Raw genomic sequence first — 26,967 nt, 5'->3', positions numbered from 1 at the left:
GACATTGAGCTGGAGGACGAGGATAAAGAGATGGGTAAGATACAGGCCCTCCTCCTCAGAGGTTCACAGTCTAGTGAGAGGAGCACTCTAGGGAAGAGAGGAAAAGAAAACAATGTTCTCACTGAGCAAAGAGAAAGAAGGCAAAAGATCCTAAAACAGAACCAGAGGGGTTCAAGGAAGACCAACTACTTAAAACCTGGCTCTATCACCTGAAATTAATTACCTGGAGGACAATCAGAACTAAAAATTTCTAAGCACCCAATTCCCAGTTCTACTGATCTGGAAGTGAGCCCAGAAGTGTATATGTTTAACAATTATCCCATGTGATTTGATAGAATAGGCCAGGTGAATAAAACCACTGATCCAGACCCTTTACTTTGTAGGTATGAGACCAGAGGGGCAGAAAGGGGAAGTGACTAGCTCAAGGACACACAGGAATCAATACTTCAGACTCAGGCATCCAATTCACAGTCAAATGACCTTTAGTCACATTTTAAAAATTAGAATAATTTTATCTTTATACATTATATATACATTTGTACATTCACATGACATTTTATGTACATGGATTAGGTAGCTCTTGACAATGTTATATGTATACTGAAAAATGACTTTATAAAAATAAGGCATGGAAAATAACAAATCAATTTAGAAGACTAAAATTATCCATGGATACACAGAACGGATATAGGTTTTCATAATCAAGAACAGTATTTTCACCCTCTCATACCTCTGACCACCTCTTTCCTAGGTAGTCAGTATAGGGCAGACAATTATAAATTAATCAAAGAGTGCTTCAAGGTACTGGTTCCCAGACTGTGATGGACATAAAGAAAGAGCAATAGACAAATAAGCATTTTAGTATTTGCTAAAGCCTCGCATCTTCCTCCATCCATAATGGAGATGTCCTGGCCACTGAAAACATGATGGGCCTCCTGTTGCCAACTTCTCTGCAGTGATCTCAATCCCTTTGCCTCACAAGAGCATCAGAAAGATCTCCTGCCCTTCCAGCTTTAGATTCCTTTCATTGGCTACATGTAGAAGACAGACATGGGCCAGAGGTATAGAGAGGCTCTAAGTCAGAGGTGTCCAATCTTTTGGCGTCCCTGGGCCACATTGGAAGAAGAACTGGGCCACACAAAAAGTATACTAACAATGGCTAATGAGCTAAGCAAAACAAAACAAAACAAAAAGACCCCTCACATTTTAAGAAAGTTTACAAACTTGTGTTGGGCTGCATTCAAAGCTGTCCTGGGCCACATGTAGCTTGCTGCCCGCGGGTTAGATAAGCTTGCTTTAAGACAACAAGTGTAGGTAGGCCCCTCTATAGGGCCTCTGAGTTCATGGAGAACTTCTCAGCAGCCATCTCCACCAGGTTCCCTTCTTTTGTTGTTTCACTGTGGTTTGCCTCTGTAACTGTTTGTTCGAGAACTCTGTCAGCAAACTCTACATGCTCTGCTTCAACTTCTTCATGTCCTTTTTTTTTTTTGGCAGCCTTAGCATAACAAAGTTAAATTTGATTTACCTTCTGGGGCTCAGCTATCAAAGCCTAATCCTTTCTCTTCTACTCTCAGGCCATCAGGCCATGGGCCCTGGGGCTGCTAAGGAAGCCCAGAAGCAGTGGTTAGAGGTATAAGTAGAAGACTCAGTAGAGCTCACTGTTAGAAAAGCCAAGTGCAGAAAGGGTTCCAAACAGGGGCACAGCAGCAGTGCTGAGTGAAGAGGCAGCCTCAGTAGGACTGGGGTGTCTCAAGACTTGGGCTCAGCTGACTGGCCTCTCCATCCTGGCTCTGTTCACTGATATACTAGTCAAGACACACCCTTCTTTTAGCCTCATTTTTCCCATTTGTAAGTGAAGTAATTGAATTAGCTTGTGTCCATGTTTCCCATCCAGATTCTGAAATTTGAGATTTTCATTTTTTTTCCTTTGGCATTGGATACAAATGACTAAGATTGATACTGTGACTCATGTTTATAATCCGTAACCACAGATTCTGAAATCTTAGAGCTAAAAGAAATTGACCAATACAATTCTCTCTTTTCTACTCATTTGATGAGAAATTAAGGTCCAGAGAGGGCCCACTTCCAGGTCTACAGAATTGGGAATTGGGTGCTTAGAAATTTTTAGTTCTGATAGTCACCAGATAATTAAGTTCTGCGAGGGCAGGAACTATCTGTCTTGTTCTCCACTGCATGCCTGGCCAGATTTTTAAAAATGCTTGTTGAGTGAATGAATGAACAAATAATCTCCCTCCAATGTCATGCAGCCTGGGACCAGGGAAGTATCCTTACTCCTTGCCTGGAGGTAGGGGCAGATAAGACTGAAGACACAGACTGCTTCTGGCCCCTAAAGGGATGGTACTCTCCAGCTGGAGAGCCAAAACAGAGCCAGGAACAAATTCTCAAGGTTGGTGGTGCCAGCAGCGCTTGGCCACAAAGTGGGCTTCTACTAGAGTTCTTCGTGCTGTGCATAATGAATCACGATATGTCAAACTGCGTTCTGTTAACAAGCTCATGTCCACCTGTGCATCACCAATAGTGCCCTGCAATTTGCCACAGCTCTGCAGTTAATACATGGCAGAACAAGTGGGGCAGAGGATTCTGAAACACTCCAGGCCCAGAGAAATCAGGTGGTTGGTTTGTTTTTGGCAATTACTGGGCTTGATGATTGGGCAGCAGTATGTAGAGATGTATTCTCTCCTCTCTGGGGAAAGGGTCTGTATGCTGGGTATTCTTTCCTGTCCTGACTCAGATAGGTTCAGATGGAGAAAGCCATCTTTGTATTTTTTTTTTCTCTGAAGTATTGAACAAAATGGGGCAGAGGCAGAATGGTAATTAAAAAATCACCTCCGGCATGGTTTGATGGTCCAGTCATCTGATCATCAGCACTGAAGTCTCTCACAGGATTCAAAATATGGCTCCACAACACATGAACAGTGTGATCTTGAGTATATCTCTTATTTTCTCTGCAACTCCATCTCCACATCAGCAAAACTGGGTTAATAATACTTACCTTGCAGAGATACTGCAAAGATTAAACGAGAGAATGCATATCAAACCCAGAATGGTGGCTGGCATGTAGCAGGTATACAATTAGATGAGCCTCCTACCATGTTAGAGGTGTTTCCTGAAGGGATTCTAATCTCCTGAGGAAGATTAGGGCCAAGACCTTAAGCAAACCCAGACAAGAGCCTCTGTGTCTTAGATGTGTGTGCGTATTACCCCCTAGTGGCTCCACAGTAATGATTACAACTGCAGTCATGTGAGGACATCAGATCTGCCTTCCTCACCTCCACACTGGCCGGGTGAGAAGTGAGCAGGCCTCCCGGTGACACGGGAGGCTGTTCCTTTCTCAGGCAGCACCGCTGCAGCCCCTGACCTACTTTCTTACTAAAAATAGCTCTCCTTAGGTCACTGCTGCAAATTGAATTCCACTGCTTCACTGCACCCTGTAAGCAGGTGGGTGGGTGCCAGAGCACATTTGGTGAGATGCAAGCCACTGCTTATGTGGTGCATTGCTGCCCAAGGATGCTAATTCCACATGCCTGAGTAGACGGCAGAGGGTGTCTGCACTCAGCAGGGCTGTGTGTGACCCTGCTGGGGTTCCTTTATTTGGGGGGAAGAGGAACAGGGAGGAGCAGTGAGGGAAATTCTAGATCCAGTTTTGAAGTCTGACAGAACTGAATTGAAACACAGGATCCAAAGTTTTCTTATTTGACCTTGGGAAAGTCACAACTTCTCTTTGCCTTAGTTTTCTCATCTGTAAAATGGGGATGATAAAACTGACCTTAAAGTATGATTGTATAGATATTTTAAAATGCTGTTTATAAAGCAGTCCTTGGCACAGAAGAGGAGCCCAATAATGAAGCTAATACAGGTATTCTCCATTGTATGGCCTGTTCCTCCACATGCCCTCCAGCTAAAGCCTCTCATAGCAGGGGTAGCAAGGGACAGGAGGCCAATCCAAGAACTAGAAAGATTTTAAGCTGAAAAGGGCTTTAGCAGTACTGAGGTCAAAGCTTCTCAGACATGGCTGGGCATCCCAGTAACTATTAGCCTGTTAATAATACTGATTCCAGGTCCTCACCCTGGAGACTGGGACTCAAGCAGTCTGTCTAGGGGCCAGGGAATCTGCATGTTAATAAGCTCTCCAGGTGATTCTGATGCATTGCCAAGTTTGAGAACCTCTCAACGAGGCCAGTCACCTTGTTAAAGTAAATGAGTAAATGAATTACTATTATTTTTCTTCCATTATAAGCACAATGTATAGTCATTATAAAACATGCAGAAAACATGGAAAAGCAAAAAATTAAAATAAAAAAGTAAAAATTCATTCATACATTGAGTGATTATTAAATGCCAAGCACTTTGCTGAGTCCTAGGGATTTGTTGATAACACAGTTGTGACCCTCAAGGAAGGCCCAGTCTATGTGCAGAGACAGAAACAGACAAGAAGACTATAACACAAGACGTATGTGTTAGAGTCAAGTTACAAATTATATAGAAAGAAGGATGAAGGAGCACCTGATTCTACCTAGGAAGTCAGGGACATCTGCAGGGCTGGACTAGAAGAAGAGCAGATATTCATGGCTAAACAAGGGAGGGAAGGGAATTTCAGGAGGAATGAACCAGACATATAAAAGCATATAGGGATGAAAGGTATTCGTTAGGAAAATGTCCTAAGGTCCCCATAGTGAGGTCACTATATACAGTAAATGGTGGTGGTGGCACGAAGACAGCTGGTGTGAACATCTGGGTCTGGATCATGAAGGGTGTGGATAACATCAACAATGCTTCCTACACTGGGAAGTATATTTCCAAGTATATTTTTCATATACGGCTTTTTGTTTTCATTTTTACATGATCAATGCTGCAATTCTTACTTAATAAACACTACAAATTAGTCAAGCAGAGAGGTCATCTTTTATCCAGTTCCAAATGTTAGTAAAATTGGGTAGCTCTTAATTTTACTAAATTATAAAAAGACTATGATGAACATCTTTAACCATAAAGCTTTTTCCATATTTAAGATCTTTCCTTAGAGGAGAATTCTAGGATATGAATTAATAAATGAAAGTGAATGGACATCTTCAAGGCTCTTGATAATAGCTCCAAAGGATTTTCCAAAAGTGGCCCAGATGTTTTTATAAATAATAATAAGGCCCAAAGAGGTTCCATGTCTTGTCCAGATCATACAGTTGAATGGGGTGGTACCAAGAGCAACATCTGGATCTCCCAACTCCCACTCTAGCTCTCTTTCTTCGGACCACATTGCTTTCCTACAAATCAAAGAGAGATGAAATAATATCTATCCACCCAATGCTTCTAATCAATTCTAAGTATTTTAGGTTAGCAATGTACATGCATAGGAGATGTCAGTAACATGTGTGTTTATATGCACACATGAAGCTGCATATATGAGTCTATTTTTCCATCCTTATCATGTATGCTCCCCTACCAATGACAATTTTTTGTTCTAGCCAAGCTGAGCAAATCTTACATTGCCTTACCTCCACACCTTTGATCCTACATGAAGTATCTCTTGTTCTCCTAGTCAAATTCTATGCATATTTTTAAAATCTAAAAAGCATTTCCTGACTCTGGGCACTTATTATCAACAACAGTCATATGTGACACTTACTTTATTGCTTTGCAGCAGCTCTGGTATTGATATAAAATTATTTAAGTTTTACCTATAGAATAAAAGCTGTCTCTGGCTTCTGTCATTAGAAAGGGATAAAATAACCTCCAACCCCACCCTCGAGGCTAATGAGAAGACTTCTAGCATTTGATGGGCTGAAGACAGGTCAGGCCAATCCCTTGTACCTTCTATATCTACAGTAGTAGACATCTTGGTAGACTGGAAAGAGCACAGGACTAGGAGACAGAATAATAAAAGCTTCCATGTGCTGAGGACCTACTCCAATCAGGCACAATGTTGGTTGCTTTATATATATTACTTAGAATCCTTAAAATTATGCCCAGCAAGGGAAACATTATTAGACCCATTTTACAGATGAGGAATCTTAGGACGTGACAGATTAATTTATTCACAGTCAATACCGTCAGTAAGTGGCAAAATCAGGATTTAAACTCAAGTATGTGTGACTCAAAAATCTGTTTCTTTCTGCTTTACTATATTATGCCTCAGCAAATGTCGTTTCAGTTCATCGCATGTATCTTTCAAGATACATGATCTTCTCCTGGTCTTTTATTCTGTTGCTATAACCGAATACCACAACTTTATAAAGAAGTTGATTTGGCTCACAGTTCTGGAAGCTGGAAAGTCCAAGAGCATGGTGCTGGTATCTAGTTAGGGTCATCCCAGAGTAGACAGGTGGAAGGAGAAGAGAGCACATGCAAGAGAGAGCTTGCATTTTTAACAAAGCTACTCCAGCAATAACTAACCTACTCCTGCAATAATGATATAAATCCATTCATTCATAAGGGTGGAGCCCCCATGACCCAATCACCTTCCAAAGGCCCCACCTCCCAGCACTGTTACACTGGGGACCAAGTTTCTAACACAGGAACTTTTCAGGAGCATATTCAAAACATAGCAGATGCCTAAAAGGACATTCATGCTCTCCAAATCCTAGCCTCCTCACTAATAACGTGGGGATAATCATCTTCCCATCCTGCCCTTTACTCCTAATATACACATACACATACAGGACTGTTGCAACAATTAAATGTTATAATGGGCATAAAAGACCCAGACAGACATATGGGATGTTATTAGAGTCCTGAACATCACAACTGATCATTCTGGTGATAAATGGACATCCTGCCAAGATTCTCTGTCACTTAAAGAGAATTTAATTATGCTCACTAGACAGCTCCTTCTAGCACCAGAGAGTGAATGGTTGCAATGCATTTCATAATGACTTTCAATAAGGCCTGAAACCAAGAGGTTAATACTCTGAGAAAAATCCATTAACCAAAATATGCATTCTTGGAGTACTCTGGTAATCATGGCTCCCTGGGATATTTTCCCACTCTATCACATATATGTATGCATTTCTACATACACTTGTATACATCTTTCACCGGCAGCCTCTTTCTAGAAAGCAGGATTCAGCAGAAGTGAAGCTGGGCTTGGATTCCACCTCCAGGGGGGCAACTGTAAATGGGCTGGGGGCATTTATTCCAGTTTTCCAGAGGCTTCTGGTGAAATGTTAGGAGACTTGGCTGAGGTGTCAGGAGACTTGGGCTGTAGTTCACATTCTGCTGCTTACTCACTGTATAACATTGGACAACATGCTTGATGCAGCCTCGATGTCCTTTCACATAAAACAGGGATGATGCCTACCTTAGACAAATTAGCTATCCCCCCTGCGGCAGTATTTCCTCTGCTGTGAAACTGTCACAATTACTATGTATACATCTGTACTGTGTGCTGGCCCTGTACTGAGGGCTTTGCAAGCATTCTTTCACTCCTCCTTACAGTCCTGTGAGATGGGTACTATTATCTCCAGCTGACAGAAGAGGAAACCTATGCTCAGAGGAGTTCAATAATTTGTTCCAGGTCATATAACTGTTAAGTCACAGAGTTAGGATTCAAACTTTGGTCTCCTTGATTTGAAATCCAGTGCCCTTAACCATGAAACCATATTCCTACTTACCAGAGAGCTGTTGCAAGGAAAAAATGAACAAACATTAATTATTACGTGTCTCCTGTGTATCTAGTAGTTTGCATCCCTCTTCTGTAAGACACACAAGTACAAGGATGCTCTACAGAGCCCATGCACATGAGGCTGCTCTGTGACTGTGGGGCCCTGTGTGGGGATATGTGCATTTTGAGAAGGGAAGGGAGAGACAGGACCTGGTAGAAAAGTATTCACTGCTGCGCTCCCCAAAGTCATGAAGTCAGCCATACTAGAAACATGGATGAAGGTTATGGATGAAATTTCTCCAAAGTTTTAAAAGTTGGAGAGTTGAAGGCTGGCGTGGCAGTGACAGAATCTTGCTGAAGACTAGAGTAAAACACTTGCATTCATGCATTATCGCAGATTTTTAAGCTGATGGTATCCAAGGTGACTATGCTGGACACTAATGAGGAAAAAAATATGACTGAAATGGCAGGAGTACTTGCCTTCAGAGAAGCTGGACAACCCACCCCACCCCCACTGCTTACACAGAAAGGATGAGGGGACACAAGGAAGAACCCACATTTTGAAACCTTAGGCTGGATTGAACTAAAAATAGAACTGTGATTCAAACATCTATTACTGAGTTCTCTGCTTTTGCACTCTGGAAACCAGGTTGTTTCACTCCCCATCAAATCTACCTCCCCAAGGTGTTCATTCCCACAGCTTGGAGACACAGCAAAGTAAAAACTGCTGAGAGTCTAATGAGTGTGTGGTACCATGCTGGACCCTTTAAACCCATGATCTCATCTGTGCCACACAATAACCTTGAGATGCATGTACAGAGGAGGAAACTGAGGCCCAGTTAGGTGAGATGACTTGCCCAAGGTCATTCAGCTACTAAGTGGCAATACTGGGAATTGAATGAACTCAGGGCAGTCTGACTCTAGAACCCATGCTCTTTCAAACAGAAATCCTTGCTACATTTCAAAGAGGCAGAGCTTCATTTTAAGCTTAGTGAGTGATGAAAGCAACATTGCTCCCTAATTTACCTTCTGGCTCTGGGAGGACCCAGCAAGGCAGCCATTTGAATGATTCATTCCTGTGACTGACAAGGAGACTTCTCTTGGTTATAGCTTCAGCAGCTGCTAAATCTGCTACACACCACCCCACCTCACCCCCTCCATTTGGCTCAGGTAGGTGGAATTATTTATGTAAGAATTTCAGTGGCCTCCTGCCTTAAGCATGATTATCACAGACTTTTAAGTGATAAAAATGTCATACATCATAATAAAGGACAAAAGGAGTCAGGGTCAGGGAAGGTAACAGGAAAGAAGATAATCTGAAAAGCAAAAAAGTAGGTACAGATGCAACAGGGTAACTCTCAACATTTACAAAAACACTTTCCTAGCAATTTATTCATCTGATCCTCATAATACCCTGGTAGATGTAAGTATCTCCATTTTACAGATGAAGAATATGAGGGTTGGATCTGAGGTCCAAGGTCAGACCGAGGGTGGGATAAGAACTTAGGTCTCCTAATTCTCACTCAGTGCTTCCCATAACCCACTCACCCAATAAAGACAGAAATCCATGAGAACTATCAGAGAAAGAACTCTGTAGTCTTGCTCCTCTGCATGACAGGACCAGGGAGGGGAAAGTGGCTGTGACAGTATCAGAGAGAAGTAGCATGGAGTCCAGAACTGTGGTTTTAAGAACATTTTTCAAGTCCCACCTTGGATATATACTACTAAATAATTGTGTGACCCTAAGCAAATCATTTAATCTCTCTGCCCTAATTTCCTCACTTGTAAAACATGGCCAACAATAGTACCCACTTCATACGGTTGTTGTGGTGATTAAATAGAAAAACAAAACACCATACGTGAACAGTGCTTGGCACCAAGGCAAACAATCAGTAAGTGTTAGCTGTCACTGTTTTCATCATTATCATCATGAACATGCCCAACACATTGCTTGGTACATGGGAAATGTTAAGTGAATGTTTATTTCCTCTCCTTCCCCTTGCTCCTGTATCTCCCAAGGCACCAAACCCCCATCTGTTATCTGTAGACCTGTTGAGAGGAGGTCTAGGGTTGAGGAAGAGCACACAGTGCTTCTTTCCAGGCAACGTGACTGGGCTGGCTTTGTTTACTGGGGCAGCGAGCTGCTACACAAAGTCATTAATCATACTTGGTGCTATGAGCTATCAGGTCACTCCGCAGAAATGAACAACTCCATCTGGTTTCTCCTCAGGGAGACAGAGCCTTCCCATGTATCCACGTATGGGGTTCCTATTGAGGATTCAACCTTTGCAATAGCTTCTTGGAATCTAGAAAGTCTACTAAGATGAATTGGTCCCTATAAAAAGGGACCAGGAGGCTGGGCACGGTGGCTCACGCCTGTAATTCCAGCACTTTGTGAGGCCGAGGCAGGTGGATCACCTGAGGTCGGGAGTTTGAGAAGACTGGCCAACATGGCGAAACCTATCCCTACTAAAAAAAATACATATATATACATATATATGTATACACACACAAACACACACACACACAATTTAGCCGGGCACGGTGGCGCACACCTGTAGTCCCAGCTACTCAGGAGGCTGAAGCTGAGGCAGAAGAATCGCTTGAAACCAGGAGGCAGAGGTTGCAGTGAGCCAAGATCACACCACTGCACTCTAGCCTGGGGGACAGAGCGAGACACCATCTCCAAAAAAAAAGGGGGGGGGACCAAGAAAGCAGTCTTTGCCCTGGGCCAAATTATTGCAGCAGCAAAAATAATCACAGAATAGTGACACTTATATAACATTATTAAAGCTATCACAACACCATATCCTATAGCAGGGCCACTTAGCAGAAATGCTTTGTACATATACATAAAGAAAAAACTGTAATTAAGTAGCTCTGCTTCATTAAGCTTTTTCTACAGAACCAACTCCTTGACTTCTCCACAGAGCTGAAAGCTTTCATTCCAACCTTCTACCAAGTAGTCCTATTTGGGTGTTCCACAGGCATCTCACACTCAGCTATGCTAAAAAAAAAATTTCATTACCTTGCCCAAAGCCTATTCTTTCCTCTCTCCAGGCATCTCTCTTCTCAATGATGACATATCTACCCAGTCTACCAAGGAGAAAAGGGTACCACATCCTCGATTCTGCCCATTCCTCTCCTTCCTTTCTCAATCCTTTTCATATTAGGCCACTTAATTACTGACAAGCACTGGCTTTCAAATCTCTTCCCTACTTCCTATTTCTGCTGCCACTGCCTGTCCTTCCTGACAGTTTGCCCTGTGGATTTCAAGATTACTAGCCAGTCTCCACAGTTGTACAAGCCAATTCCTCACCTAAAATATCTTAATTTGCATCTCCTTCTGGGTCTGTTTCTCTAGTCGAACCTGGACTGACACACTCTGTCTTTGAAACTAAATTCTTATTTTGGTAGAATAACATTTTGTTTCTCACCTTTGACTGGCAAAAATGGACAACTGGATCATGCTAAGTTCTGGCAAAGATGTGGAGCTATAGAAATCTGCATTTACTGCTTCTGTCAAGCATCAGGACCTAAGCTCAGTTCTTTACATATATTATCCCATCTAACAGTCATAGTAGCTCTGAGCATTTTCATTCTTTATCTATGTAGGGAAACTGAGGCTCAAGGAGGTTATAATTCACTCAAAGTTGCATGGCTAGGAAGAAGCAGAGCTGAGTCTCTTTCATGGACTTGGTGTCCCCCTCAAAATCACATCAACTTCATTTGAAAATTGTAATGAAACTATTTATTAAAATTACAATATTCTTACTTTTTATACAAAATTATCTTTCTTTTCCAACCATACTTATACTTGTTACAACCTCAGAAAGTCTATATAAAGTAAAGTGGGGGAGTAGGAGAGCCAGAGTATTATCTTTATTTTATAGATGTGCAATTGGAACCCTTGAAGGGCAAGTAAATTACTTAAGGTAATTTAAATTTCATTTTAAAATTGAAGATTAACAAAGGTACCCGGACAGTTTAAGGAGCCAGATTAAAAAGACATCTTCACTAGGGGATAGTCAGTACTGGATTTGGAAACTGTCACAGTTTTAAATACAGTAGTGTCCCCTTATCTTCCGAGGACATGTTCCAAGACCCACAAGCGATGCCTGAAATCTCAGATAGTACCAAACTATATATATTTGCTGTTTTTTCCTATACAGTAACAGGCGGATAGTATATTCATCATGGACACATTGGACAAAGAGATGATTCACGTTCTGGGTGAGATGGAGTGACATGGCATGAGATTTCATCACGCTACTCAGAATGTGAAACTTTTGCATTGTTTTTTTCTGGAATTTTCCATTGAGTACTTTTGGACTGTGGCTGACCGCAGGTAACAGAAACTGTAGAAAGTGAAATCGCAGATAAGGGGAGCTGCTGTTCCCCTCTGAGACACAATTTGAAGCAAAGGGGTCTAGGCTGAGAGTTGGGAGATCTACTTTCTTAGTCTGCCTGGGCATGTCCTCTGGCTGGCTCACAACTGAAACATATCACTGCCCCTTCTAAGATTGAATATTTCACTTATAGATGAAGATTGGGAACAGTTGGCTTCTGAGATCCTTTCCAGCACCAACCCACTTTAATTCTATAAACCCAACATTCCCAAGTATACCATGGCCATCTGTACTTTGCAGGCTCTCTCTGGAATGGACAAAGGTTATTCTGCAGCGTGGGCACAGATGTGGTCCTGTAATGCAAGATACTGAAAACCACATCCCCACCCCTAACCCACAAATTTCCTCTCTAGGCCTCTTTTATAGGAATGTCTTCAGACTATCCCACTGCCTGTCCCACTGACAGTTTAAAGGCAATATAATTAACAAGCTCATCCTTTATCCTCTGTCAACATCTCTGCTGCCATGGCTGGCTCCCCTGTGCTCTGGCCTCCCTAGTGCAAGCTGACTCAGTCAATACCCAAGACTTACTATTTCTACCACTAAGCCCTCTCTTATATTTATTCCCAATTACACATTACTTTGTTAACTTCTGTTCATATTTGCACCCTTTAGATCCTGAATTCATCATCCTTTGTGTACATAAATTCCCAGTTTTCAGAAAAAGTGAAATGTTCCCCTTCTATGCCTTCATGGAGACAGGCTGCAGCTGGAGCCTTTTGGCAGCCAAAAGAGACCCCTTTGCAGCTCTTAACAATCTGTTACTGAATAATTTGAGAGAATATTGCTAATTATGAACATGTGCCTTTAGATTCCCAGCTCCTTAAGCTGCAGAGTACCCAGGACAAGGTTCTCCTCTTTGAGCAAGTTACTTAACCTCTCTGCCTTAGTTTCCCCATCTGTGAAACAGGTATAATAATAGTACCTACCCAACTGTTGATGTAAGAATCAATTAATAATGTATGTAAAATGTGTAAAACCACACATAGACCAATTATGTCAACTATTACTGTTATTACGGTCCAATAAATATTTGAGAGTTGATCATACAGTGTGTGTTGGCTTCCTGGACACTTCTTTCCCCTTAACTTTCCTAAAAAGCCAAGCTATTGAAGTCATTATCTTTTTTTGTTTCTTAAACCACATTTGAGTTCACATGGTGAGCCTTGGCAGAGCCCCCAAAAATAATGAAACGAAAGGAAACATGTCTAAACGGGTCTACAGTTTGGCATAGCACTGGCTCAGTATAAACCTCTGCTGCATAGCCTTGTACCCAAAACTATGCAGCATAAGGAAATGGAGAATATAACATCTCCAGAGTGGGTGAGTAGCAGAAACTACCCAGAAACAGGCCAAGTCAAGGGCTCCTGAGGCCATGGACTGCCAGGTCACAGCGACAAGGGTGGGGCCTTTGGAGCTCACCTCTAAAGTTGCTGACTTCCTATCTCCAGAGGAGTATAATGTGCCAGCTGAAGTTAGGACTTATGGGCGACAGTTCTGGGCATAGCCTATAACTTGCTGTGTGACTTAGGCCAAATCATTTCCAAACTGAGGCCTTAACTTCCTCTTCTGTAAAGATTAGGCTATTTCTGAAGTCCCCTCCACCATGAAAGTCTGTGGTTCTATGACCGCTGGGCTCTTCCTACATTAGATCAGCTAAGATTCTGCTTCTCCCCCCTCTGAAAAGCAGTCCTTCCCACAGTAGAAGCCTATAAATCTTCTTTGGCTACCCTCTACATTTGGCAAAATTAAAATTTTAAAAAGCATTTGTCCAAGAGCTCCCCGTATTTTTCCCCCTACTTGCTATGTAATGCCATTTGGTAAAAAATTCTTCAAGTAGGTTCCCAATTGATCTTAGTAAATTCCCTTCACAAGAAGTATTCATCTCAGAGGTGCTGCTCGAATAAAATGAACTGACTCACAAAACTTGCAAATACAAAGGCCACGGTGCCAAGGCTTCAGTTTTGAGTGGCTTCCCTTCTGTCATATTGTGCAGTCACACAACTTCCAGCCTGCCTCGCACTCTCTCGGCCACTGTGACCACTTCCTCTATCCTTTTCAGCTGTGGCCTACAAAGAGTAGTAGGAACTTCCATTAATCCAGGTAGATTGAGCTCATGTTTTATCCCTATTTCCTTCCAAAACCATCTTAAACCAACTGTAAAGGAATAAAGAAAGTATGAATCCACCAAGAAAAGAGGAATAGAAGGAGAAACAAGATAGCTCAACACATTTCAGATGACTACCACAGAGGAAGGAGGTAACTGACTATGCAGAGTGGAGGAGGCTGAAACCCTGTGCCTGCTGAAGGGAACAGTGAGAAGGAAATAAATTTTGTCTTACAAGACACTGAAAAGCCTCAGGACTGAGAAGCACCAAGTGTCTTGGAAAGTCAGGTAAGGATAGGGTTGAAATCAGAGGGGTTGCCTGAAAGTATATTTATGGGGGGTAGTTAGATGCCCAGATTCTCACCAACACATGTAACTAGCCAACCTATCTCTCGCTATACCTAACGAACACCACACATTTATTATCTGGCGAAACTGACCCGGGGAGCCGTGGACCCGGAAAAAGAGTCACTGGAGGGTGGGAATGAGGATCAGAATGAAACAAATGGGTTAAGTGACTAAATGATGGTCTATGTAAAGGATGATGGGACTCCCCCCAGCCCACTTCCCCCATCCTGCTCCAGAAAGTCAACAATTAAGCATATACACCCCAAGACAAAAGATTAGGGGAAAAGCCCATAAATACTGATCTCTGGAAGTTTACCAATGGAAAAGCTTCCCCAACTCCTCAGTCCAAACATCTTACAAGGAAGTCAGCAGCCAATGCACCCTCTCCACACACACAGAGTCTCATGTAGTATCTCTTTTCAATATAAACAGCCAGCCATCGATCTTTAGAGAAGAAAACCCCTGTATCAGTTAGAATCTCAGTAGAAGACCACATCAAACTGGATAGCTGGCGAGAGTTTAATAAAGGAACCATTTACAGAGGTATGGACAATGTTTATATTCCAGGACTACTAAATAAAACTAGAGCTCTACCACCTCTAAGCCTGAAGAGTGGTTACCCTTGGAGAGGGTGAATTGAAGAGGGTGAAGTTAAGGAGAGGGACACCAGACTGGAATCCCTGATAGAGGGATGCAGCTATGGCAGGTAAGCAGGGAGAAGCTAGGAGAATAAATACCCTGACCTCATTGTTTTTCAGTCCTGAGATCTGCCATTCCTCTCATTAGCTGAACCCAACCAGAAGCAAGAGGGCCAGTTGATGCAGGCCATAAAGAGGCCATCCTCCCTAGGGGTATATGGAGTGTGAAAAAAGGTGGATAGTGCATCTACAGGGCAAACAAAAAACATCCAGCATAGTCTTCATTGTGAAAGGACAGAACGCAAAACAAAGAAATAGAAAATTAAAAATTGGAAAAAAACAGAGTCAAGGCAGAGAACAAAACATTTTTTAAAATTCTATAATTAATATCCATAGAAAAATGATAAATGATATGGCAATATAAACAAGAACTATTTTAAATGATTAAAAATAAGAAAGAGCCTTAGAAATTAAAAATAATAGCTAAATAAAAGTTCCATTAGAAAAGTTGGCAGATCAAGTCAAAAACTTTTCTCACAAAGTGGTAAGAAAAGTAAAAACATGCCCAAGAGTAAAGAAAAGATAAGAAAATCAGGAGTCAGGAAATTCAATATACATTCAATAGAAGTCCCTGAAAGATAGAACAAAGAAAAATAAGAAAAAAAATGTAAAACAATTTCAAGAACGATTTCTCAGAACTGATAGGCCGAAGCCTCTGGACTGAGAAGGCTCAATAAACACTGGAACAATGAATAAGGAAGATACATACCAAGGCATGTCATCATAAAATTTCAAAACACTGAAGTAAACAGAAGTTCCTAAGAATTTCAAGGAAAAAAAATGGCAATGTACAAAGAAACAGGAATTAGAAAAAGCAGCAGACTTCTCGATAGTCACACTAGATGGTAGAGGACAATGGGAAATGCGTGCAAAAGTCAGAATGAAAAAAAATGCCCACCTAGATTTCTTCAAAGAGTGAAAGTGTCAATTAAGTGTGAAAATGGAGTAAATATATTTTCAGAATTTCAAAGAATCAAAAAGTTTATCTTCAACTCCTCTTTTCTAGGAAAGGTACTGAGTCCTGTGCCCCACCAAAATGAGACTAATCTAAAGAAGAAGGAAGATAGGGAACAGGGATTTAATACAGGAAAATGGTATAGAGAAGTCATCAGGTAACCATGGTGCAGGCCTAGAGTAACCATTTCAGAGTGGAACAGAAAGGCAGAACCCCAGAGTGGCATGTGGTGAAAGTGGGGGTGGGGAGACTGCCGAAAGAGTTGACGTCTTTGACCATGTTGCAAAGCGTGTAAGAGGTGTTTTACAGATGTTTTGGAGGCATTTGGGAACAATTAGTAATTGGTATATGGAAAGTCAGTTAAAGGAAGGGGAAAATAAACAGGCAAGTTTAACTCCAGGAAAAGAAAAGTATAGCAGAGGAACCATATCATGATACATTACTTGGCTTAGCAGTGAGAACAGTATTTACACTACTCATAATAATAGACTAATGACTTAACTACAGGTGAGGATGGAGAGAAAGGAAATGAAGGTGATGGTATAAGATAATTAAATTTTTATTTATAAGAAAGCAACAGATAAAATTTATTTTAAAATTGATACCTTAAATAGACATTTAGTTTAAAAATACAGAGATAGACACCTCAAAATAATTCAAAATGGTTGGCTCTGGAAATCGGACAACAGAATGGGAAAAGATGAGGCAGAAATTGCCATTATTAAGCCTTTTAGTATTTTAAAATTTTCTTAACTCTGTACATACACTATTCTGTAATAAACAAAAGGTAATCTAATTTAAGAGTGCATGTTCCAGAATCAGATAACCTGGCTCAAATCCCGGTTTCATCACATATGAGTTTAAGATCTTACTATGTTTAGCTTTTCTGAGCCTCATTTTAATCATCTGTAGAACAGGGCTACATGTTAAGCATACAGAAGTGTATGTAAGATACACACACAGTGGATGTAAGAGTGTGTGTAAGAGCTTAGTGAAACAGTATAAGAGCTGAGCCTGGCACTTGGCATACAGTAAGTTCCCTGAGGAGGAAGAAGGGATCATCATGAGATGGTCAGATCACCTCAACTTTGTTTCAAGAGTGAAGGCAAAACCCTCTCCACGCTAACACACACAATAATCAGGTAGCAAGCAGTAAGGGCAAGGACCATTTCCTATGTCCTCTCACTTCATCCACAAGGCTTACCTTCATATTGTGTACCCAGGAAGAACATTTCCAGTAATACACGTCTGTGGCATTGACTTAAGAATAGAGGAGCAAGAGAGATGACAAAGAGGGCCATATGGGAAGCAAGGCGAAACACCAGAAAGAGCACTGAAGTGAGTCAGAGGAAACAGAAACAGACATTCTGAGCACCTACTCTGTGCCAAGAGCTTTTCCATAAACCACATAATTGGCTCCAATGACACGTACATACAGAAGCTATTATTATCTCAGTCTTTAAGGATGAGACACCCACAGTTTAGAGAGGGTGGCAATCTTGCCCGTGGTCAGATATTAAGATATTAAGCAGCAGAGCTGGAAATGGAACCCATGACTTCCCAACTTCAAGACCTCATGCCCCTTATACTACATTATGCTGCTTAGGGCAAATCATGCAACCCTTCTGAGATTCCATTTCCCCACTGTACAGTAGGGATTGTACTTTCTCTGGGAACTTCAGAGTTACTGTGAGAATGAAAGAAATCGATGAGTCAAAGTGCCTGATACACTATGAAGCAGTGAGCACACATGGGGACCTACTGACATGTGCATGCGTGCCACAAGGGCTACACTGTGGAGCTTCCTAAGTCAGCTGTTTGGCTTGGTTGTCATGGGAAGAGAAAAGGGCTGGCTTTGGTCTTGGCCTGGAGTTGCAATTAGAATCAGGCAGAATCTGCGCCAAGGAGTCTGATGGGGATTCTAGAGCCACAGTCAGACTGTAAATCATGACATCCCCCATCCAATAGGTCAGTAGCAACTTGTCTCGGCTAAAAAGCACAAACTTACCAAATTAATATCTTATAAAGCCACAAGATTAAACCCACTGCCATTCCTCCCAGGTTTCTCTGTTGAACAGTACTAGCTTCTAAAAATAGATCCAATCAAGTCATTTCTCTGCTTTAAAACCTTTCCTGCACCTTCACCCCACAGGATGAAGTTCCAGTTTCTTAGTTTGACATTAAAGCCTTTATGACCTGGTCGTAGCCATCACCGTAACCTGGTCTCCCACTGCTCTGCTCCCCTCCAGATGCCCTCATTTCCCCCAGTTTGCCATGCCTTCTCCATACTTTGCTCACATTGATCGGATTCCCTGGAATACCTTTCTCTTCTTCATACTCATCCTTTAAGAACCACTTCAAGTACCATCTCTTCTAAGAAGCATTCCCTAACCCCATGTGAGGATGAAGGTGTGAATTTATGGCTGAATAAAACAGTCTCAAAGTGAGAGAGCTAGTAGAAACCTCAAAGATTATCTTACGCAATTCTCCTATTTTATCCATAAAGAAAAGGAGGCCTGTAGAAGGAAAGTGGCCTTCCCAAGGTGTCAGCAGCTTGTCTAGCACTCAGGTATCCTGTCCCAGTATTCTTCCTATTGCATGGTACAGCTTCTTAATGAATGAATTCATGAATAGACAAACAGGCAAACCGAATGTTGCTAAAGTACTGCCCAGGGACAGCACGGTGAATGAATAGTCACAGCTGTTCTACCTTTAAGGGCTTTAGGTGCACCCAGGAGGAACAGAAGATTCCAGAGGTAAGAGGCAGCAGGGACAGCAGTCACAGGACAGGTGATACAGAGAGGCACCAGCATAAGCTGAGGCCTGTGGATGCTGAGAAGCAATACTGTGAGTCTGGGTTTTGCAGATACAATGGTGCTGCCCAGGCCCAGGAAGCTAGTATCTGTCTAAGGAAGGACAGAGCAGACTCATGGGCGAACGACTTGGCCACTGTCCAAGCTGCCCAATGCCACATGTGGTCATCCCCTAGGTGCTATGCTCTGGGAGACAGACAGAAGGATGGGGCTGGCCTCTACCCCTACAAACAAGTACCATCAGTAATGCTAGCTCTGCTGCTGCTTTCTCCTGTCTTCCAAAGTCACATGCATATTAAAAGTTCAGTTTATGCTGTTTGATATGCTAATTAACCTAAGTCAAACCTCTGCAGGGAACAGCACAAGAAGCAGCAAGTGCAGACCTTGCAGTCAGCAGACCTTAGTTTGAATTCTGGGCTCTACTTCTTTGAGTCTCCATTTTCTCATCTGAAAAACGGGGACAGTTTCTATCTACTTTCTACCCTGCATGGTGATAACTAAATGAGATGATATACACAAAATGCTTAGAATAGTATCAGCACTTTGTACTTAACTACATCACTTCAGTTTTACTCTGTAAAAAGATATTATCCTTTAAAGAAAAAAAGTTTTATCTGCTATAATTGTCAACTTCTAAAGAATCTTCCTGAATAACCCACGATAGTTCTACACTGTCTAAACAGTAAAGTCAATGCCCTTCAGCATGCTGTTGGAGACCTGGTCCTAAGCTGTTTTGCTGGTTGGCCACTTGTCCCTCAACCGTGATTCACACTTTAGAGCCTTCTTTCCCTCTGCTCACGCTTATCCCTCAGCACAGAATGCTGCTCTTTACCCTTCCTCCACTCAGGAGCCACCTCTTCCACAAGGATTTCCAAAATTAATCATTCTTACGTCTTCATTCTTTCTCCTAGTTCTTATCATGGTCTGCTTTGTATTCATTCATTCATTCATTCATTCATTTATTCAGTATTTAAGTGCAAAGTATGTGCCAAATTTAATTTCCATAGCTCTCTTTCCCACTAAATGTGAGTTCCATGAATGTGGCTACATGAATGTGAATTCCATGAATGCTGTATTCTTCCACAGCATCCATAATACTACATGGCACATCATTAGCCACTAGTAAGCTGAAGGGAGAGAATGAGAAAAATATTGCATATAATGTTCATTCAGTATTTAACAAACACATGAAGCACCTATTGCATGCAAGGCAAGTATAGACGGTCTGAGTCTATGAAGATGTTCAATACAGTTTGTGGACATGAAGATAGACTTTGAGAGTTGCAGAAGACTTTAGAAATAGTCTAGTCCAGCTCCCACATTTCCCAGACAGGGATTCCAAAGGCCCAGAGAAGGAGAGTAACTGCCTAGGATAACACAGAGAGTTATCACCATAACTCTAGTTATGGTGCACAGTGGAAGGCTATCTCTAACTTGCTCTAATTCTTTGTATTTCCCTCTTTGAGTTCACATTAGATTTACTTTTGCCAGGTCTCAAACTTCCTGAGTAACTGTAAACAAGTGCAGTGGGTCACCAATGCAGTTTCTGTCACTGTAAGCAACCCTAAAAAGGACCAGAGCATTGTGCTAAACAGGTGGTCAACCTTGTGCCTAAAATGACCAGCATGAAAGAGTAATTTAGCAAGTATGGGAGCCTCAACAGCCTGGCACCCTCACCTGTGGTGTCACACAGAACGAGTCCTCGACTCCTGTGGAGTGATATAAATGTTGCTTCTTTAGGAACAGTGAAAAATCCACCTTGATTGACAGGTAAAATGTTATATCTTGGGTTTGAAGCTATGCCTTGAAAATATATGACTTAACAGAAATGTGACTTGAGTAATAAGCAAGATTCTGTAAAAATATCTATATTTATTGTGAAACATCTTTCTTAAATGTAAAAGGTTTATCTCGTTTCTGGCCTGTTGGAGAGGAAAATACAGTGCCCCAAGCGGCCAGGTGTGGTAGTGGCAACCAATATATCAGTTCCAGAGCTGGGAAAGGCAAGACCTGGGACACAGCACTGGTAACCAAGAACTGAAAAACTGTTGCTCCCACCTACGAGTGAGAACATGCGGTGTTTGGTTTTCTGTTCTTGCTATAGTTTGCTTGGACTCGGGAAGGGGAACATCACACATCGGGGCCTATTATGGGGAGGGGGGAGGGGGGAGGGATTGCACTGGGAGTTATACCTGATGTAAATGACGAGTTGATAGGTGCTGACAAGTTGATGGGTGCAGCACACCAACATGGCACAAGTATACATATGTAACAAACCTGCACGTTATGCACATGTACCCTAGAACTTAAAGTACAATAATAATAATAAAAAAGAATATAACTAGATTGTAACACAAGGGATAAATGCTCAAGGGGCTGGATACGCCATTCTCCATGATGTGATTATTACGCATTGCATGCCTGTGTCAAAACATTTCATGTATCCCATAAATATATACACCTACTCTGTACCCACAAAAATTAAAAATTAAAAAAATTAAAAAAATTAAAAATAAACACAATAGAAAAAAAAAAAAAAAAACTGTTGCTCTGCCTTTAGCTGCTGTCTCCCCATTTGGCAAACAGCTCAAGCAACCACTTGAGAAAGCCCCTTGAAAACCAGGCACAAGGCCGGACGCGGTGGCTCACGCCTGTAATCTCAGCACTTTGGGAGGCCGAGGCAGGCAGATCATGAGGTCAGGAGATCAAGACCATCCTGGCAAACACCGTGAAACCCCGTCTCTACTAAAAATACAAAAAATTAGCCGGGCGTAGTGGCAGGTGCCTGTAGTCCCAGCTACTCAGGAGGCTGAGGCAGGAGAATGGCGTGAACCCAGGAGGCAGAGCTTGCAGTGAGCCGAGATTGCGCCACTGCACTCCAGCCTGGGCGACAGAGCAAGACTCCGTCTCAAAAAAGAAAAAATAAAAAAATAAAAAAGAAAACCAGGCACTATCTCCTTCTGAATAGCACAAACTAGACTTGAGTGCTAGTCCTAGCTCTGCTACTGACTAGCTGTGCAATTTTGGGTAATGCCTTAGGGCTGCTCTGGTAGCAACAGGACCCAGAAGGCAGCCAAAGAATTCAATAAATAGTTTTGAGATAACTGATCAGCCATTTAAAAAATTGCGAGGCTGAATGCACACCTGATTTATACCAGGATAAATTCCAAATGGATCGAAGATTTAGATGCCAAAAATAAAACCATAAAAATACAGTCATGCACCACATCACCATGTTTTGGTCAACAATGGATTCATATATACAACGGTAGTCCCATAAAATTATAATGGAGCTGAAAAAATTCCTATTGCCCACTGCCATAGTAGCTGTGACAATGTTGTAACACAACACATTACTCACGTTTGTGATGATGCTGGTGTAAACAAAACTACTGTGCTTCTAGTCATATAAAAGTCTAGGCCGGGCGCGGTGGCTCAAGCCTGTAATCCCAGCACTTTGGGAGGCCGAGACGGGCGGATCACGAGGTCAGGAGATCGAGACCATCCTGGCTAATACGGTGAAACCCCGTCTCTACTAAAAATACAAAAACTAGCCGGGCGAGGTGGCGGGCGCCTGTAGTCCCAGCTACTTGGGAGGCTGAGGCAGGAGAATGGCGGAAACCCAGGAGGCGGAGCTTGCAGTGAGCTGAGATCTGGCCACTGCACTCCAGTCCGGGCGACAGAGCGAGACTCCGCCTCAAAAAAAAAAAAAAAAAAAAAAAAAAAAAAAGTCTAGCACATACAATTATGTAGAGTATGTAATCATGCTTGATAGATTAATGACTATGTTACTGATTTATGTATTTACTGTACTATACTTTTTATTGTTATTTTAGAGTGTATTCCTTCTACTTACTATCTTTTTTTAAGTTAACTGTAAAAATACCTCCTAAAAGTCAGGTCCTTCAGGAGATATTCCAGAAGAAGGCATTGTTACCATTGGAGATGATGGCTCCATACATGTTACTGCCTCTGAAGACCTTCCAGTAAGACAAGATGTGGAGGTGAAAGACAGTGATATTGATAATTCTGACCCCGAATAGGCCTGAGCTAATGTGTGTGTTTGTGTTTTAAACAAAAAAGTTTAAAAAGCAAAATAATTATAATAATAATTTAAGAAATAGAAAATAAAGATATTATTTTAATATCTTATAAAATAAAGATTATAGCTTATAAAATAAAGATATTAAAAATATTTTTGCACTGTATACAATATTTGTGTTTTCAGCTGTGTTATTACAAGAGTAAAAAAGATTTTTAAAGTTCATAAACCAAAATGTTACAGTAAGCTATGGTTAATTTTTGTTTGAAGAAAGAGAGTTTTTGTGTGTAATTCAGTGTAGCTTAAATGCACAGTATTTACAGCCTAAGTGTATAGTGTCTGTAAAGGCTGCAGTAGTATATAATAAGGTCCTGGGCCTTCATATTCACTCATCACTCACTCACTGACTCACCCAGAACAACTTCCAGTCCTGAAAGCTCCATTCATAGTAAGTGCCATATACAGATGTACCATTTTTAATCTTTTGTACTATATTTTTAATGTTTAGATACACAAATACTTACCATTGTGTTACAAGTGCCTACATATTCAGTACAGTAATATGCTGTCCAGGTTTATAGCCTAGGAGCAACAGGCTAAGCCACACAGCCTAGGTGTGTCCTAAGCTATACCATCTAGGTTTGTTAAGTATACTTTATAATGTTTGCACAATGACAAAATCATCTAATGACACATTTCTCAGAACATATCCCCCCTTTTTGAGAGAGAGGGAGTCTTGCTCTGTCACCCAGGCTGGAGTCCAGTGGCAGGATCTTGGCTTGCTACAACCTCTGCCTCCCTGGTTCAAACAATTCTTGTGCCTCAGCCTCCCGAGTAACTGTGATTACAGGCATGTGCCACTAAGCCCAGCTAATTTTTTTGTATTTTTAGTAGAGACGGGGTTTCACCATTGTATTAGTCTGTTTTCACAGTGTTAATAAAGACATACCCAAGACTGGGTAATTTATAAAAGAAAGAAATTTAATGGACTTACAGTTCCCTGTGGTTGGGGAGGCCTCACAATTGTGGCAGAAGACACGGAGGAGCAAGTCACATCTTACGTGGATGGTGGCAGGCAAAGAGAGAGCCTGTGCAGAGAAACTCCCCTTTTCAAAACCATCAGATCTCGTGAGACTTATTCACTATCACAAGAGCAGCACAAGAAAGACCTGTCCCTGTGATTCCATTACCTCTCACCATGTCTCTCCCACAACACGTGGGAATTCAAGATGAGATTTGGGACACAACCAAACCATATCATTCTGCCCCTGGCCCCTCCTAAATCTCATGTCCTCACATTTCAAAACCAATCATGTTTTCTTAACAGTGTCCTAAAGTCTTAACTCATTTCAGCATTAACTCAAAAGTTCACAGTCCAAAGTCTCATACGAGACAAGGCAAGTCGCTTCTGCCTATGAGTCTGTAAAATCAAAAGTAAGTTAGTTACTTCTTAGATACAATGGGGGTACAGGCTTTGGGTAAATATAGCCATTCAAAACGGGAGAAATTGGCCAAAACAAAGGGATCACAGGCCCCATGCGAGTCCAAAATCCAGTAGAGTAGTCAAATCTTAAAGTTCCAAAGTGATCTCCTTTGCCTCCATGTCTCACAGCCAGCTCATGCTGATATAAGAGGGGAGTTCCCATGGTCTTGGGCAGCTCTGCCCCTGTGGCTTTGCAGGGTACAACCTCCTTCCCAGTTGCTTGCACAGGTTGGCACTGAGTGTCTATGGCTTTTCCAGGTGCACAGTGTAAGATGTCAGTAGATCTATCATTCTGGGGCCTGGAGGATAGTGGCCCTCTTCTCACAGCTCCTCTAGGCAGTGCCCCAGTAGGGAGTCTGTCGGGGCTCTGACCCCACATTTCAGTTCTACACTCCTCTGGCAGAAGTTCTCCATGAGGGCCCAACCACTGTAGCAAAATTTTGTCTGGGCATCCAGGCATTTCCATACATCTTCTGAAATCTAGGCAGAGGTTCCCAAACCCCAGTTCTTGACTTCTGTGCATTCACAGGCTCAACACCATGTGGAAGCTGCCACAGCTTGAGGCTTGTATCCAGTGAAGCCATGGCCAGGGCTCCACATTGGCCCCTTTCAGCCACAACTGGAGTGGCTGGGACACAGAGCACCAAGTCCCTAGGCTGTACACAGTAGAGGGACCCTGGACTCAGCCCAGAAAACCATCTTTTCCTCCCAGGCCTCTGGGTCTGTGATAAGAGGGGCTGCCATGAAGACCCCTGACATGCCCTGGAGACATTTTCCCTATTTTCTTGGGGATTAACATTTGGCTGCTCATTACTTAGGCAAATTTCTGCGGCTGGCTTGAATTTCTCCTTAGAAAAACGGGATTTTCTTTTCTATCACATCATCAGGCTGTAAATTTTCCAAACCTTTATGCTCTGTTTCCCTTTTAAAACTGAATGCCTTTAACAGTGCTCAAGTCACCTCTTGAATGCTTTGCTGCTTAGAAATTTCTTCCACCAGATACCCCAAATCATTTCTCTCAAGTTCAAAGTTCCACAAATCTCTAGGGCAGGGGCAAAATGCCACCCGTCTCTTTGTTAAAACACAACAGGGATCACCTTTACTCCAGTTCCCAACAAGTTCCTCATCTCCATCTTAGACTACCTCAGTCTGGATTTCATTGTCCATATCATTATCAGTATTTTGATCAAAGCCACTCAACAAGTCTCTAGGGGGTTCCAAACTTTTCCACATTTTCCTGTCTTCTTCTGATCCCTCCAGACTGTTCTAACCTCTGTCTGTTATCCAGTTCCAAAGTCACATCCACATTTTCGGGTATCTTTTCAGCAGCACCCCACTCCTGGTATGAATTTACTGTATTAGTCCATTTTCATGCTGCTAATAAAGACATATCTGAGACTGGGCAATTTACAAAATAAAGAGGTTTAATGGACTTACAGTTCCACATGGCTGGGGAGGCCTCACAATTATGGCAGAAAGCAAGGAGGAGAAAGTCACATCTTACATGGATGGTGGCAGGCAAAGAGAGAGCTTGTGCAGGGAATCTCCCCTTTTTAAAACCATTAGCTCTTGTGAGACTTATTCACTGTCAAGAGAACAGCACAGGAAAGACCTGCTCCCATGATTCAATTACCTCCCACAAGGTCACTCCCCACAACATGTGGGAATTCAATATGAGATTTGGGTAGGGACACAGCCAAACTGTATCAGTCATGTTGATCACGCTGTTCTCAAACTCCTGGTCTTAAGTTATCAGCCTGCCTTGGCTTCCCAAAGTGCTGGGATTACAGGTGTGAGCCACTGACCCTGGCCACGTATCCCCATTTTTAGGCAATGCATGATCATACTAGAATAAAATATAAAGAAAGACCACTATACTCTGGAGTAGAGAAGGATTCCCTGACTCAAAATCCAAAAGCCATACAGGAAAAGACTGATACATTTATCTATAGTAAAAGAAAAGGTTGCATGGCAAAGTATTGAGGACAAAATAAACAAAAACATTAAAAACAAAAGATAAAAAGCTGGGAAAATACATTTGCAATTCGAATCACAGAACAATGCCTAATCTCCCTAATATGTAAAGAACACCCAGACATTTATTAGAAAAAGACTAACAATCCAATTGTTTTAAAAAAATAAAAGGCTGTCTTAGTCCTTCTGGGCTGCTATAACAAAATACCTTAGACTGGAAAATGTATAAACAATAGAAGTTCTGAAGGCTGGGGAGTCCAAGATCTAGGTACTAGCTGATCTGATGGTATATAGTGAGGGCCTGTTCCTTTTAGGTGGCACCTTTTAAATGTCCTCACATGGCAAAAGGGGTGAACAAGCTCCCTTGGACCTCTTTTACAAGGATACTAATCCCATTCTTGAAGGTAGAGCCCTCATGACCTAATCACCTCCCAAACACTCCACCTCTTAATGCTATCACATTAGGGAATAAATCTCAAAATAAAATTTTTTGAAAGACACAAACATTCAGACTCTACAGCAA

At 41.9% G+C, this 26,967-nt stretch overlaps 1 protein-coding gene across 4 annotated transcripts in view; it reads right to left on the bottom strand.

Moving 5' to 3' along the window:
* The window catches only part of SERGEF (secretion regulating guanine nucleotide exchange factor), a 234,558-nt gene that overhangs the window by 54,855 nt on the left and 152,736 nt on the right, over nt 1-26,967 (bottom strand). The window contains exon 11 of one of the 4 annotated variants that reach the window (XM_033208198.1): nt 489-3,025. The exons of the other annotated variants lie outside the window; for them this stretch is intronic. Coding sequence (XP_033064089.1) covers nt 3,000-3,025 — 26 coding nt within the window. The 3' untranslated portion in view covers nt 489-2,999. Of the gene's footprint in view, nt 1-488; nt 3,026-26,967 lie in introns of those variants that run through there. 4 annotated transcript variants of the gene reach the window in all.

Source organism: Trachypithecus francoisi, unplaced genomic scaffold (genome assembly GCF_009764315.1).
Source record: "Trachypithecus francoisi isolate TF-2019V2 unplaced genomic scaffold, Tfra_2.0 Lachesis_group8, whole genome shotgun sequence".
Lineage (NCBI taxonomy): Eukaryota > Metazoa > Chordata > Mammalia > Primates > Cercopithecidae > Trachypithecus > Trachypithecus francoisi.
The sequence above is the reverse complement of the archived record's forward strand: the minus strand, read 5'-3'. Positions and strand labels throughout refer to the sequence as shown.